The 16,504-nt window shown below is 33.6% G+C and overlaps 1 protein-coding gene across 2 annotated transcripts in view; it reads right to left on the bottom strand.

Annotated features, from left to right (window-relative positions):
• Nucleotides 1-10,839: 10,839 nt before the first annotated feature.
• Nucleotides 10,840-16,504, bottom strand: part of CCDC148 (coiled-coil domain containing 148) — a 301,269-nt gene continuing 295,604 nt past the window's right edge. For both annotated transcript variants that reach the window (XM_051986343.1, XM_051986344.1), the window contains exon 16: nucleotides 10,840-11,699. In XM_051986343.1, the coding sequence (XP_051842303.1) occupies nucleotides 11,553-11,699 (147 nt within the window). In that variant the 3' untranslated portion in view covers nucleotides 10,840-11,552. The remainder of the gene's footprint in view (nucleotides 11,700-16,504) is intronic.

Raw genomic sequence — 16,504 nt, 5'->3', positions numbered from 1 at the left:
AAGGGTAAAGGACCTCTATATGTGCAAAAATATCAATAGCAACCTTTCTCAAAGTGGCAAAGAATTGGAGATCAATGCCGTTGAATTGTGGAATGACTGAATAAACTGTGATATGTGAATGTAATTGAATGCTATTATATAATGAGAAATGATGAACAGCAAGAAAACTTGATTTGTATGAACTGATACAAAGTAAAATGAACAGAATCAGGAAAACATTATATATAGTATCATCAGCAACATTGTATGATGATCAACTATGAATGATTCAGCTCTTCTCAGCAACACAATAATCCAATACAAGTACAAAGGAATCAGGGAGGAAAATGCTATCCATATCCAGATAAAGAACTGATGGCCTGTGAATGCAGCAAAGCATGTATTTTTTTTTCCACTTACCTTATTCCTTCTTGCATTTTTCTCCCTTTTGATCTGCTTTCTCTTTCACAACTGTGACCAATAAGGAAATGTCTTTTTACATGATAGAACATGCATAAACTATATTTATCATCTTTAGAAGAGGGGAGGGGAGAGAGGGAGACAGGGAAAAAATCTGGAACTCAAAATCTTGCAAAAATGAATGCTAAAGTTTTTATTGACATGTAATTGGGTGAAAAATACAATTTAATAAAAATAGTAAAAGTCAACTGAATAGTGGAAGGGTATACCAGAATGATGAGGGGCAAAGGAGAAGGAGGAAGGGGAGAAGGAAGAGAATGAAAGTTGAGCCAATGAACTGGTAGATTGTGGCCAAATGTCATCTGGCAAAGCAATAATGGAGGCTTTTAAGATAGCAAGAAAATTGTCAAAGAGGAAGAAAGATGTTACAAGAACAATACTTGAGAGAGTGGTAGAAAGACAAAAAAAAAAAAAAAGTAAGTTGAATGAAAAGATCCTCTAAGGGGTTAAGTGTGATGAGCAGAAAACCTCTCTGTAATAATGCATGAATCCTTGAGGGAATAACTATTGTGAGATATGGACGATTCTGAAGAACTTCATATAGAATAGCTGACTATAACTTATGAGGAAAATAGAAAAGTTTTAAGCTATGTGAAAATTCTAGAAAAAGTACATTAGAAAATAGGGACTATGGTTTGCAAAGTGACCTTATAGGGCATGAACTATGTTAGACTTAATCAATGGCTTAGGGAAACAGATGAGACTTTACAATGACTTTGATTGAAAAAAAATGAAGTTAGGCTGTTCTAATTTGATAAAAACTGAAGAGGAAGAAAAACAATATAGTCATTACACAGAGCTATCAGAAGAAATGAAAATTAAGCACACAGATCCCTGTACTACTAGCCCAAGTAGAATTTGTCCTTAAGGATTTTTGTCCATTCTAGAATGCGATCTAGTTTCCTGCTTTGATGGTAAATGAAGAGGATTGAATTCAGGGGTTAAGGTTCATTTATTAGAATTAAACCAAAGGAACTTGATAGGCAGGATTGACTCATCTTTTGTTCTCTGTATTTGCTAGATGGGTCCTTGAGTGCAACCAAGAACAACAATGACAATTATTCTGTGAAGAACTTACCTGTCTACTGAAGAGGCTTCAAAAAGTGTCATAGGCAAAGGCCAGAGTATAAGACAACAGCAGTCCTAGACAAGACTTTTCCTAGACTCATGATTCTAAAATGTGTAGGATCATGGGCTGAAGGTTGGGCATAAAGACTGAGACTACATATTTAATTATTCTTGTTAATAGATCTCAGGTCAAAATTATGTTTGGCTATGAATGAATCTTAGTCATTGATCTTTATAGTTAATGACTATATCTTATAGCCTTTGTGAAAAGACTATATGACACCCCAAATCAGGGATCTATCAAAGTGTATTTGGAATTTACAAGGGAGACCACAGGCATCTACAAAGAGGTGTATACATCTTTGTGTGCCCAAATGCCAGCTAGATTCATAGAATTTCTGTTTTCATCAGGAAAATGTTTGCCCCTTAAAGTGATGGTAGAGTAACATAGAGAGAACAAGCAAGAGCCTTGGACCTGAAATGCCTAACCACTAATGTGCTGATCACAGGACAGAGGGTAGATCTGAGAAGACACATATAAATGGTTGGAAGTCCAACATCTTAAAATTGGTCCTTAACTGCTCAGCAACACAGATATATCCTAAGCAATTTGATTTTGAATGTTCTCCAGTGCTCAGCTAAAGCTAAAAAGAGCAGCTAAAAAACAGAGTGCTAGGTGTAAAGGGTTTGTGGAGGAAGATTAGAAGTGGGGCATAGTGTCAATGACTTCCCTGCCCATATCCATCAATCAGTTAACATAAAAAGATTGATATTGTGTGTTTTACATATATAGATACATAGATATATACATATTTCCTTCTTATGCTGTCTTGAAAGTCAAATCTGTAGCAAAATATAATGGATGGGGAAAAGTGTAGTTCAACAAACTAACCAATAAACCAATTTGACAACATATTTAGTGCTCCTCACCCATACTTCATCACCTCTGCAAAGAAGAAATGAACTGAATTCTTATATTTTTATTTAGGTCCAAGCATGATCACTGTAATTTTACTATTCAATTATGATTTCTGTTGTTCTTTCCATTTACATTGTGGCAATCAATTCATCAATCAAAAATATTTTTAAACTCAGAATATTAATTTCCCCATCTTCAAAATGTTGATAATCTGTTTTACCTACTTTACAAAAAATGTTATTGTGAGATATAGCCAGTATTGTTTCTGAAAGGCTTTGTCTTCACAGCATCCGTTCTTAGAAGAAAACTGACCCATAGCTAATGGAGAGGTACCAGATGCTTCGACAGGACACAGGATCAATGAGAAAGACACACACATATAATTTACCTTCCAGGAACTATTTCCCAGACAGTCATCAATCCACAAAAAATAAGGGAAAGATTTAGAGAATTCTGAGAGGATTTAGATAAAATGACAGAGACTAAAATGAGCAGGACCAGGAGAATAAAATGATGACATTGTGAAGGGAAATAACTTTGAAAAATTTATGATCAATATAATGACTACCTACCATTTCAGGAAAGCAATTGTTCCCACCTCTAATCAGAAAAAGATTAGAAATGTAGAATGAGACATACATTTTTCAAACACTCTCACACATGTGCACACATGCATGCACACACAGAGATACATACACAGAGAGATGCCCCAAGATTTGCTTGATACTTTACTTATTAAAGGAAAAAAAAATTAGTCATCCATTAATTTGTGCTTTGAAATATTGGAGGAAAACCAAATCAATAGACCTATAACCATGCAAGGGTCCTCAAACTTTTTAAATAGGGGGCCAGTTCACTGTTCCTCAGACTGTTGGAGGGCTGGACTATAGTAAAAACAAAAACTTTGTTTTGTGGGCCTTTAAATAAAGAAACTTCATAGCCCTGGGTGAGGGAGATAACAGTCCTCAGCTGCCGCATCTGGCCCGCGGGCCGTAGTTTGAGGACCACTGCGTCCATAATAATGAAAGAAAAATAAAGGCCTACTGGTTAACTGTGATTTGAGAACAAGAAAATGTTAAGATGAAGAGAATACAAAACAACACTTTGAACGAGTAACTGTTGGTCAGAAGTATAATTTCCTAGAACTGCATATCTTCCCAAAGAGTTCTTTGGTGAAGATTCCTCTACTTGTGTTATTTTCAGCTTACTGAGAAAATCTTGGTACCCTCAACCAAATCTGGAAATATTGCAAGAGGACCAATTTGAGGGAAGAGAGAACTAGTTTCACTTTAAACATTTTGAATTTGAGATGTCTAGAGAACAACCAGGAAAAGATGTACAGCAGGTAGTTAATTTTGTATGACTCAAGATCAGGAATGAATGAATGAATAACCTTCTTTATATCACAGAACTTAATACAATACTTAACACAGAGTAGGCATTTGATAAATGCTTTTGGAATGCTTTTTTGGAAACAAAATCCATATACCAAGTAATTGTGGGATGTGAACAGTATGAGGACTGATTGAATTAGGAAAGATCTCATGAAAGAAATATAATTGAACAAAGCTGGAAAGGACCTGGAAATTCCAAGAGGCAGAAGTGAAGAAGGAAGCTAGTGTTGGCTGGGGGGATGGTTTGTGCAAAGTTATAGAGATTAGAGATGGAATGCCGAGTATGGGGGACATCAGTTAGATAGACTTGATTAAATGAAATAGTGTTGTCTGAAGGAAAGAAATTTGTATTTAACCTAAAAAGAGAGGTTGTAGCCAGATTTCAAATTCGTAACGTCTGGACAAGGGAGATTGTAATTTATCATGGAGACAAGAGGGAGCCACTGAAACTTTCTGAGTAGGGAGTGATATAGTTCATTATAAATGTAATTCAGTAATGTTCAATCTATGGTCAAACTAAATTTACTTGTCTTTCCTGGTTTTCATTCTGATGTAGTGCCATAGAGTTAATTTCAGTCATTTATTCATACTTGGTGTTTACTAAGTGTACATAAATGAATGATTTCAGTAATTTATCTCAGTCATTTTGAATATTAGCCCCTCCTCCCAAGGTGTTAGGGAATTTACACCAACTTAATGAGCACATGATCAATGTTATCATAAAGGCCATTAATAAAAAATGTGTCATAATACTTTATTCACCCCCCCTACCAATCAGTCTGGAAATGCTAAGGTCTAGACCACAATACTTAGCTTATTGATGAGAATGTCACATATGACAAATCAAGACCTGACTGAAAACCAAAGAGATTCCATCTATTGCTTTTCTTATCTACGTGTCCTGTCACTGTAGCCAAGAAGGAAATTAAATGGGTCTGGCACATTTTGTTCTTCACAATACCCCATATTACATACTATGTGGATTTTCATTCTCTTCCACAGGTCTATACCATAAGCTAAATGTTTGATGATTTGATACAGTATCTTCATAACAACAGAGTTAAGACACTGAGTCTTTCACTACTTTACAGGTGGCCACTGTATTTTTCCTTTTTTATCCTCAGAGACTTTATTTGTTCTACATAGGTTTTAATGAACAACCACCAAACACTTTTGCCATGATTCCCTGGGTAGCTGAACATGTGCAGCATCACACCCACATTTGTCTCCATCCAGCTGAGCTATGTTCTTGTCAGCCATTTTTTTCCATTGTATGCTTTTCCATCCTCTGAAAGCAGGTGTCACTCACTCTGATTATAGTTGAACTTCCCAGCAAAAAAATAAGAGCATAGCAATTTTCCTCAGAGGAAGAAAAAGGAGATAAATTAAGTTATTTTTCACTGTTATCCTAAACCTGAATTTAAATTTTATTTTTTCACAAGTAGAAAGTGGCTTAAAAATTCATCAGGCAACCTAGAGGCCAACATGATACTTTTTGTATAGGACTGCTCTGGCATTATTCTTCCAAAAGGTAGTAATTTAGCAGTGTGTGTGTGTGGTTTTTTTTCTAAAATAACTTAGAAAAGTGTGTTATTCCCTACAGTAGCTTAATCATTAACAGCATGAAGCCCTGTGGGTATTCTAGAGTTAGCAGAAACCATCTGTGCTATTGGATTTGGCCCCACCTCCTATTCAAAAATATAAACAGATCTTTTCTGTATTGTGAATTCTTATTGTTTCCATATCACATTATAGTTGCAACCCCAATCAAGACTTCTTGCCAGTCATCTTTTCTTGGAACACAATAATTATGAAGAACAGTTTGGCATTGTGTATTTATCACTTGAGGTAAAAAGAAAATACAACTGACTCCCATTTTGCCACAGGTGAGTAATCAACCCTGAGTATTGTCCATTATTGGCACCTGTTCTCTTACTTTCCACTCCATCCCCTCAGCCCTCTTCCCAATCACCAGACTCTCAAGGGTTTCATTCATTACAGAACTGGTTCTACAGCTGGTCATTTTAAAAATCACAATGCACTTGTCCCATTATAAAGAAACAAGGTAAAAGCACAACACAGAATAGGGGCAAAGAAAGAGTGCCATATTTATTGCTGATGGTGACACATATGACTTGGAAATTATTGACAGAATCAAAGTTATTACCTCTAGGCAGTCTAACAGTGCAACTGCTTAGTTGTCCTTTGCTACTATGGAAATAACTTGGCCATGTCCCTTCACTATTATCATTCAACTCAACCCCCTCCATACCTCCTCTCAAGCCCACACAAATGATGGGGAGTGGGGTATCACTCATTTCTTTGATTAGTCACACTGCTAGAGCTTCATGAATACAAATAATTAAGAATTCATATCTTATACAAAGACCTTGAGGTAAAGATTGACTAGAGTAGGACTCAGTAAGCCCAAAAGGATCATTTTATTTTTAGTCTAAGTAGTTGTGTTACCTGTGAAATGCAATGTCTTTAACTAAATATTCCTTTTTTCTAATTTTGGAACAAAAGATTTATCTGAAGTTTATGTGAAAGCAATTTCCACCCACCAAAGGCTTTTCTTTGTTTGAAGGATAACTAAAGGTCAGACATGAAAGACCCCAAAATAAATTGTGTCATTTAAAGGGTCATAAGATGTGAGATGGCAGCTAAAGGCTAAAAACTCTATCTTGCATACATTGGAAAGAACATTATGGGGTTACAATCACAGAGTTTAAAAAAATCTTGCTATTTAAATACCAGAAAACTTATTCTTTTTTATTAAATGAAATTCTTTTTTTTTTTGCAAGGTTTGTGGATCAGCCATTGCCTGCAAACATCTATTTTTTAAAAGCAGATGATATCAGAGACAGAAAAGCACTGAATAAAAATGGCTAAGATATCAATATCCTTCAGAAAGAAAGATTTATTCCATAGTTATTAGATAGAATAGAAGAATACCAATGAAATAGAATATTGCTATAAGATCAATGCTTGCTATTTGGAAAACAAATCTTCCTGTATCAGTTTACTACTGCCTTTCAATAACTGCTTTGGCATCACTATAACAGTAAAAGAGTAAAGAGGTTTCAGACCTAGTCTTAATATCGATCAAATAGCCTATGCTAAACTATAGGCACAAATAGAGACATCACCCAAGGGGGAAAGGAGTTAGGATAAAAAGGAAGCAATAAAAATGGAATGAATAAGACATTCAGGAGAAAAGTTGATGCCTGGAGGAAAAGAAGAGAGGTGAAAAAATTACAAAATCTGAGTTGGATGGCCCCTCAGAGGCTATCTGGTCAATTCCCTACTTCAGCAAGAATCTCCTATATAATATACCTGACAGGTAATCAGCTGACTTCTGTTTGAGACAAGAAACCCACCACCAGCTCAAATCAAACCATGAAACTTTAGAATGAATAAAACATTTATTAAATACTTAGTGCAGGCAAAACACTGTTAATAGGGATAAAATAGAAAAGCAAGATAGACTTGTTCTCATGGAGCTCACATTCTAATGGAGGAAATGTGTATGAAGGTTTTGAAGTAAGAGGGACAAATAGTATGATCCTTAGGGTACACAGGAAAAACAGATATAAAGGCTTCTTTAATTTCATTTCCACTGATAAAATATCATTTTCTGGTCTTCAACTATTTGATGCCCATCAGTGGAGCATGGCTGAATAAAGTATGGTATGTAATGGAATAGTATTGTCCTATAAGAAAGGATCGGCAGGATGATTTCAGAAAGGCCTGGAGTGATTTACATGAATTGATGCTAAGTGAAGTGAGTAGAACCAAGAGAACACAGCAGCAAGATTATATGATGATCAATTCTGATGGATGTGGCTCTTTTCAACAATGAGCTGATTCAAGCCAATTCCTATAAACTTGTAATGGAGAGAGACATCTGTATCCTGAAAGAGGATTGTAGGAACTGAATATGGATCAGCATAGTATTTTCACCTTTTGTCAATATATAGTTATGTACCATGTAATATTGAACAAGTCTATCATCAAGACTTCTAAGTGAAGATGGAGAGCTGGAAATCTACTTGAGCAAACTTTCATTGGCTTCCCTTTGCCCACAGAAAACATCAAAACTTTTTAGTGTAGTACTCAAGATCACGCCATGAAACTCAAAACTCATATTTTTCTATTAACATATACTATTATTTTCTTACTTAAACCCTATTCTTCAGATAAATGTCTCTACTCCTTCTCTCTTGTCTACTAATAATAATACTATATATTTATATTGTTCTTATTATATGCCTAGCACTATACTGAGCACTTCATAATCATCTCATTTGGTCCTCCCAACAACTTTGAGAGATAAATATTATTATCCCCATTTTATACATAAGAAAACTGAAGTTAAGTGACTTGCCTAGGGTCACATAGCTGGGAAGTATCTAAGGTCAAATTTGAATTTCTGACTTCAGATCCACTGTACTCCCAGCCAATCATTGTACTTTTCTAACTTTATATATTTGCTCAGCCTACTGTCCTATCTGGAATGGGCTCTTTTTTCACCTTTATCTAATCTAATAAGTTCCTACTAAATTTTCACCTTTTTTCACAAAGGCTTTTTGGATTATCCCATGCCACAAAAATCACTCTATCTTCTAAATTTCTGTAAATAGTTCATGTCTACACCATCATTTGGCTTTTAAATTCACAACTTAATGTATAGAATTATGTGTGTTTGTCATATCTATCCAACTGGGTTATCAATTCTTGGGAATAAGGGGTTGACATCTTTAATAGTGTGTTACATATCATAGTTTCTCAATAAATATTGATTGATTTTTCTCTTTAATGAGCTTATTATAAACTTTGTTATTACCTATTAAAATCAAGAAGGCCAATTAAACAGGTTGAAATGGCCAATATAAACTATTCTTTATCTAGATACATTTGTTGGCAGAAAGTTGTTTTTTTTTTATTATTATTATCTAGATTTTGGATATATAGTAAATTGGGTCCTAAACTATCTGGATGCATAATATTGTAATGTTCTTTACCAAACTCCAGTAGTGTCTAATTATCCCATCTAATGTGCCTACCAGACAGAAAATATTAGATAACCTCCCTATAACAAATTGAATTTACCTTTTATTTCAGTAATAATCAAGCATTTTGCTTTTAAAAATAGGACCCTGATAAAAATTTCAAAGTCACATTCAAATGAACATTTATAAGAGAGACTAATAAAATGATTGTTGATAGAAAACATTTATAAATATTAGAAGATCTGAATATATATGGTGCTAAATAATATAGACACATCTGTGTAAACTATGAAAAACAAAAGGAAAATAATCAATTCTACTACCATTTCATCACAAATATATTCATGAATGTATTAAAATGAGTTTTCTACCCTATAGGCAGGGTCTAGAATCAGATCACTTAAATATAAATCTATAGAGGACTGTGTGTCTAAACAAATCAGGCTTATATAAAATGGAAAGTAAAGTTCACAATAAAGGACAAAATAATAATAAAGGAGCTCTTAGGTATAGATAGAGGAATTTAAATGGTATTCGTAGAGTTATTAAACCATTAAAAGAGAAACACAGTTGACAAATTTCCAGAGTAATTTATGTGTAAAATACAGAATTATATCAAAGGAGTGCTCTTGCTTGGGTATTATGGGACTTATTCCTAGAAAAACCAGGAAGACAAAAGAATTAGAATGGAACTTCCTCAGAATTTTGTCACTTGGCCCAATTGATTTGTTTAGCATAAACAATCATATTTCATGGAAAGCCAAGTTGAAATCTGAATGGCCATCAACCACAATAATATTTATATTCTATACTACCCATATTTATAGTATTCTGATTTAGAGGGAATGCACATGCCTGTTTCAACTGGAAGTGTTGCATTATTTTAGTCTTTGCAGTTCTCTAAAAAGAAAAAAAGGTGTCATGTAAAGGAGTATTATTAATCATCATCACTTTAAGTGGATGCTTCTCAGTCTTATCCAGAAGCTTTAAATTAATCTGAATTCATGTTTTCATTTTTACCTCGAAGCTTTCAGCTCCATCTTCCCCATGCCCTCCACCCCCATTCCATTGTTTGGACTTTGTTAAATTTTTTTTCTTGAGGTTTCAAAGAGCCATTAGCTTCCAGTTGACCAATTTTAATTTTTAAAGAATTCTTTTCATCATCACTGTCATTCTGCATCTTTTGTTTTTACCTATTTGCCCATTTCTGCTTTTTAAGGAGTTATTTTTTCCAGTTTTCTTCTTCTTTCCCCTTTTCCATTTGACCATTTTTGTTTTGTTTGTGTTGCAGAATTGGGTAATAAGTATCAAAAATGTCTAAGACAACCTTGTATTTTGCTTGCATGTTCTAGCATGCGCTAGCATGGAGTCCTTTGTAAGATCTTTCTGACTGGATCTCCAATCTTTTCATTGTTTCTGGTTGGGGAGACTCCTGGTACTGCTGCTGCTGTTGGTGGTTCCAAAGCCTACCACTGGTATCTACACTCTACTGTACTCAGGCACAATAGCCCAAATCCTGGGCTGGAAAAATGTCTCACTCCAACTTTTTGTTTGTTATGCCACTTTAAAATTTAATTGGATCGCATCAGCCCCGAAGTCAGGAAGACACTTTCTGACTATGTGATCCTGGGCAAGTCACTCAAGTCCAATTGCCTCAGCAAAAATGATAATAATAATAATAATATGTATTATTTTAAAGTTATTTGGAGAAAGATGTTGGGAGAGGTTGATTAGAATCTCCCTATACTCTTCCATCTTGGTTCTGCCTCCTATTAGCTCCCATTGGTAGTAGTCATGATTATGTGAATAGTAGGGTTGCCACCACCCACACACCTAGGATATCACTTGACAACAATGCTTTGTTATTCCACCAAGAGAAATATAGTTGTTTCCTGGAAATGAAGTAAAAGAATTGTAATGTTTTTATTTTATACATTTCTCTATAGATTCATTGACAAAGAAGATATGTAATTTAGAAATTTCAGGGTTCAAAACATTGTTAACTTTTTATTATTTCATCTATTTTAACAACATACTTTTCTATGCTAAAATAAAGAATCCTGTGGTTGAAATGCTATTTCTAGTTTCTAATTTATTCTTAAAGAATAATTTGCAAAATGAAATTGTTTCAGTGATTGGTTTGCAGTAAACATGATGCACCAAATTGGTTTCTAAATTTAGAGAAAGGTTGAGTCTCCTCCTATAATAATCAAGGGATAATAGAAGTATTAATGATAATGAAGCTTGCATAATTAAAAAGTCAAATTCTGAAATAACAAATGGAAATAAAGGCTAGCTGACAGCAGCTACATATTATCTAATTCTTCCCAGTGGCTATTTTATTTTACAAAGTTATTTTGTATTCATCATGTAAAATATAAATCTCAAAATGTAACTTTTTAAATGATACTATATATACATATAAATATACAAATATATCTTTCATAAATTCTACTCTTAAAGAATCTGATAACAAAATTTTATTTTTTAAAGATATGGGAACAATTCAATATGTTATTGAGAATCATATAAGAATTTCTTTAGTAGATGAAATCACCCCAACATATTAATAATTAAATATAAATCATACTGAATAGATAGTTAACACAATTCTTTTGGGAATAGTTTACATATTAAAGATGACAGAACTGTATCAAAAGAAGGCTCTTGCTTATATATCATGGGACTTATGCCTGAAGTCTACATCTGAAAGACAGTAGATACCATGTCTCTTCTTGGAAGTTTATAAGGACTAATTTTTGGCAAGATCTCTTTTGCATAAAGTGTTCTGTGAAGTCCAGCTTCTCGAAGAGCTAACTCAATACGAAGTCTGGGGTCAGAAATTATCTGGAGAAAGAAAACGAAATCTAATTAAATAAAAATACCAGCAACATTCAATATCATTGTTTCCAAAGTTATATACTTTTTCTTTACAGAAGACAAAATATTTGTACATAAATGTGTTATTGTAATTCATAATAAAATTGTTTACAATTTTTAAAAGTAAAATAATAACGCCGTATAATTCAAATTTTTAAAAAGCTAGCATTTAAATAGTATTTTAGGATTTGCAAAGCATTTTATATATGTTAACTCATTAGATCTATATAAACTATATGTAAAAAATTTACTGTTAATTGTTTAAAATGTCAAAGAGATGGGGTAATACCTTCTTGGCTTCAGTTTATCGTTATGTTTAAATTTATTGAATAAAATTATACAGTATTTTACATGCAAAGGTAAAAATAAATTGCCAAACTCCAATTTCCTTCTACCCATATTAAAGTAGCTACTAATATTTATTTAATAGATTTTCACATAAAGATTTGGCAATATGTAAATTATGTTTAAATAAATAACTACTATTAGAAAGGAAATAAGTCAATATAACTTGACCAGGATATCACTGAGTTTCTATTTTAAGCAGACTCAGAAGTGACTCATCAATCTGATTCTAAGTAGGACAGATAGATAAGTAGTTCAATTTTGTTCTTTTATTTACAGCTGATTGGACCCTATTCATCTTCCATTCAGTCTATGAATGTTAAGTGCCAAGAGATACAATGATAAGAAGTTGACTATATATATTTTAGCAAATAAGGACTTTCATGTGGCCTTGAAGTCCTTCCAGATGATGAAAAAGGAGTTATAAACTTAAAGGAAAAGAACACAAAAATTATCAGTTCAATATGAAATATCCAAATCTCTAATTAATCATTTGTCTAGAAAAAATACAGAAAATATAGTACAATATCTTTGATTTTTCACTGAAAGTTTCAACATTCAGAAACTTATTGAATAGTTATTTAATATTCAATTCATTAAGTACAAAACAATGTGTTAATGATGGAAGTAGATAAAGACTGTACAAGGACTCATGGTCTCTATCAGCAAGGAACTTAAACTTTAGTAGGAAAAAAATACATGCACCCATGAATAAAATAAAATAAAGTATGTTATAACTATAAGAGGTTCCCCAGGTGTTTCTATTTATAGAAGACATTTGATGATTGCATCAAGAGTTAGAGCATCAAAAAGCTTTTTGTATAACCTCTATAATCATTCAGAAGAATTTGGCTTATATCTATCTAGAAAAAACTAAGTGAATAAAAAATGATGACTAAGATTTCTCTGTATGTATATAAAACAATGTATAATATATAAATGTGTCCACACATACATGTTTGTGTGTATACATACACACACACACACACACACTTATATATATATGAATACACACATACATACATGAAACAAACTGCAAATGGAAATTGAACTGGGCCCAGAATTTAATGGGTAAAGGAGATGGGATTGGATTGTTTTAGTAAAATAACAAAGTTCTTTTAATGACCTTAAAATTCTCCCTGAAACAAAGAACCAGCCTCTAAATTAGCAATCTTCATTTGATTTTGTTATACAGCTGCAAGTTACATAGTCTCTAGAGAAATAAAAATGTGTTTTGTCCAGAAGGTAATAAGAATATGGTAGATAGAGGCAAACTACAACATATGATACAAGAGATTATGAAAGAGATACAAGGATTATGAAGAGATTATAAAAGATGTCACAGAGGAAATGTTTGAACAAAAAAGAAAGGCTGATCATATGGTAAACCAAGAGATAACAAGTAGATATCCCTTGGGCTTTATTAATATCTTCATAATGTCAAGCAAAAGTTTTAGGAGCCCCAACCATTTATCTTGGTTGGCTTCCCTATGACAAACTCATTGGAAAACATGGACAAGTGAGTAGACGGATACGAAAGTGTTTTAACATTTATTGTTAGAGGTAATGTCCTTATCTATGAAATTACAGATCATTTGAGTAAAAACAAATGGGAGGCACAGAGGATAAAGCACTGGACTTGGAGTCAGGAAGGCCTAAATTCAAATCCTGCTTCAGACACTTATTAGTTCTATGACTCTGGGCAAGTTATTTAGCTTCTATTTGTCTCAGTTTTTTCACCTATAAAATAGAGATAATAATTCTCACCTCCTCAGGAGTGTTGTGAGTATTGTATGCTTTGTAAACCTAAAAGCATGTTATAAAATTAACTATTATTATTACTGAAAATTGCATAGGGTTTAGATTAGGAGACAAATTGGAAGGATTAAATTAGGGTAGTTTGAAAAGGAAGTAGAGCTGTCATGGAAGCTTGAATCTTGAGATAGCATGCATAACTAGACAAATGGCATGACATTAACAGAAACCAGAAAGTCAAAGAGAAGTGGTTTAAGAAAGAAAGGTTTTTAAAAATATGTTCTACTTCTCTAAAAAGAACACTAATAGAGTTTTCCTCTTTTTTTCTTTAAGGAATTGTAAAGATTTATGGCAGTTGAAATGCCGTTGTTGAAAAAAAGATTAAGACAGGCTTTGAAATAGTCATGTACATCAAAAATCTTTCAAAAAATATTATCCATTCATAAGAGCAAGATACATATACATTTTTTTTTGTGGTTTACAGAATCACAGAAATTGAAAGGTGGAAAGATCTTCAGCAACTACCTAATCCAACCCATAAAAGAAAGAAATGATCACTTTAACTTACTTGACAAATGTCCAACAAAACAGAAGCTGTTGTTTGGAGGGAAGATTGAAGGACAGAATTATGAATAATGGGCAGAAGATGCAAAGAGGTCAATTTAGACTCAGGATCACAAACTCTTATAACTTTGAAATAATATATACTATTGAGGTAATAGACATTAACTACAAAGATAATTCAAATCACAGCGCACAAATGCTAGAAGATAATTGATAGTCCAGTTTCTTAAACTGTGGTTTACAACCCCATAGGGAATATCATAATTGAATATAGGGGTCACAAAATTATGATTTATTATCTCTAAATGTTTGATTTATATACTGATACATCCAGGATCATGTAAACATTTTCTCAGGCAAAAAGGGGTTGAGTGGAAAAGTTTAAGAAGCTCTGATTTATAGCTTAAGATCTTTACTCTGTCATCATCAGAGACGAAACAGGATTCCTGAAAAATAAAATAAGTTCATTTTCAAAGAGAGTTGAATCTAAGTCTAATATGTGCTTTATTGAGATAAACATAAGATAGAGATGATGAGTATAAAGAAGGTTGAAGTGGGAGACAAAATTATTTGAAGTGAGAAGGAGTTAAGGTGAGAAAAGAAAACTGCAATCCAGATACTGAACTTATAAGAAAAGAGGGAGAACTAAGTGAAGTCCACACTCAACAACAACAAGAATCTGGACTGGAAGAATGAACTTTAATGGATTAAATGTAGTTGTTGAGTGATAGAAGAATAGAAAGGATCTCTGGCAATAGGGAATAAGAAATATGCCAACTTCTGCTGGCTCTTTGTGTTAGAATATATGGAAAAAGGAAAAATTGGGGTTGGATGCCAAGACATGAGTTACTTTCAAGAGAAAGCTGCATTTCAATGAGTATCAGAAAGATGGAAGGAATGTGAAAGGTAGACAACTGGTATCATAGATTTAGAACTAGAAGCGAAAGTGGGAGTCATCTAGTTCAACCTCCTCATTTATACATAGATAAATCAGACTTAAAGGAGAGAAATTATTTTCCTCAGGCCAAACAACTAGTAATTAGGTGAGCCAGGGGTGAGTTCTATAGCGTCAAACAATCAGTCAACAAATACTGATAAAGCTCTTATTATATAACAAGAATTATATTAGTACTAAAAATCAGGGATACAAAAAAAAAAAAAAAAAGCAAAAACCAAAAACAATCCTTGCCTTAAGGAGTATACATTTTAAAGAAGAAGATAATCTGCAAATAATTAGGAATATATGTGGTATATACAAAGCAGATAAGGGTGGCCTGAAAGGCAATACTAATCTGTATTAGCTGCCTAGGGATGGGAAGACTAGGAAAGACCTCCTGCAAAAATTGGAATTTAAATTGAGTCTTGAAGGAAACCAGGAGATATAAGAGGAAGAGATGTGAGAGAAGAGCATTCCAGGAATCAGAGACAGTAAGTTCAAAGGCACAGAGATTGGAGATAAAGTTTCAAGTTGAAGAAATTACAAGCATGTAGAAAGCCAGAACTCTGGAGAAGTATACTTGAAATAAGGTGTTAACTCAGTGGAATTGACGAGATAATGGTTCTCTAATTCACATATATACTTAGTATTTAGTATGGTTATGTAATGGTTTTCTAGTTCACACATACTCAGTATACTGTAATGATGTAATTATAGCAGGGTATTTAAACTGGGAACAAAGTCAGACTCAAGGGGAGACTGGTTGAGACTGGCAGACTGTCAGACTGCTGGAGGAGACTGGGTCAGACTATGACAGACATAGACTGTGTAAGAGACAATAAAACTTTGGACTCTATCCTTATCCATTCTAGTGGTGTCTATCCTGCTGAGACCAAGGTCCTTTTGGAGGACCTCCAGAAAGCTGGCTCGGACATTACACAAGTAGGCAAGTGCAGTTAGATATGGAGGAAAGTAAGGTATAAGAAGGTTAGAAAGGCAGGAAGAATGTGCTTGAAATGGAAGTAGAGAAATATAAGGAACTTGTAGTGCTAGAGTTGTTGTGAGGTGGAGGAATGAATGAGGGGTAGTGGAACACCCTGCATTTTGCCTTCAAAAATTCAAAAATTGCCTTCAAAATTGATCTCCTTAGTTGATCCACGATGACCAGCCC

Source organism: Antechinus flavipes, chromosome 3 (assembly GCF_016432865.1).
Source record: "Antechinus flavipes isolate AdamAnt ecotype Samford, QLD, Australia chromosome 3, AdamAnt_v2, whole genome shotgun sequence".
In the NCBI taxonomy this organism is placed as follows: domain Eukaryota; kingdom Metazoa; phylum Chordata; class Mammalia; order Dasyuromorphia; family Dasyuridae; genus Antechinus; species Antechinus flavipes.
This window is presented reverse-complemented; position numbering and strand designations above follow the sequence as displayed.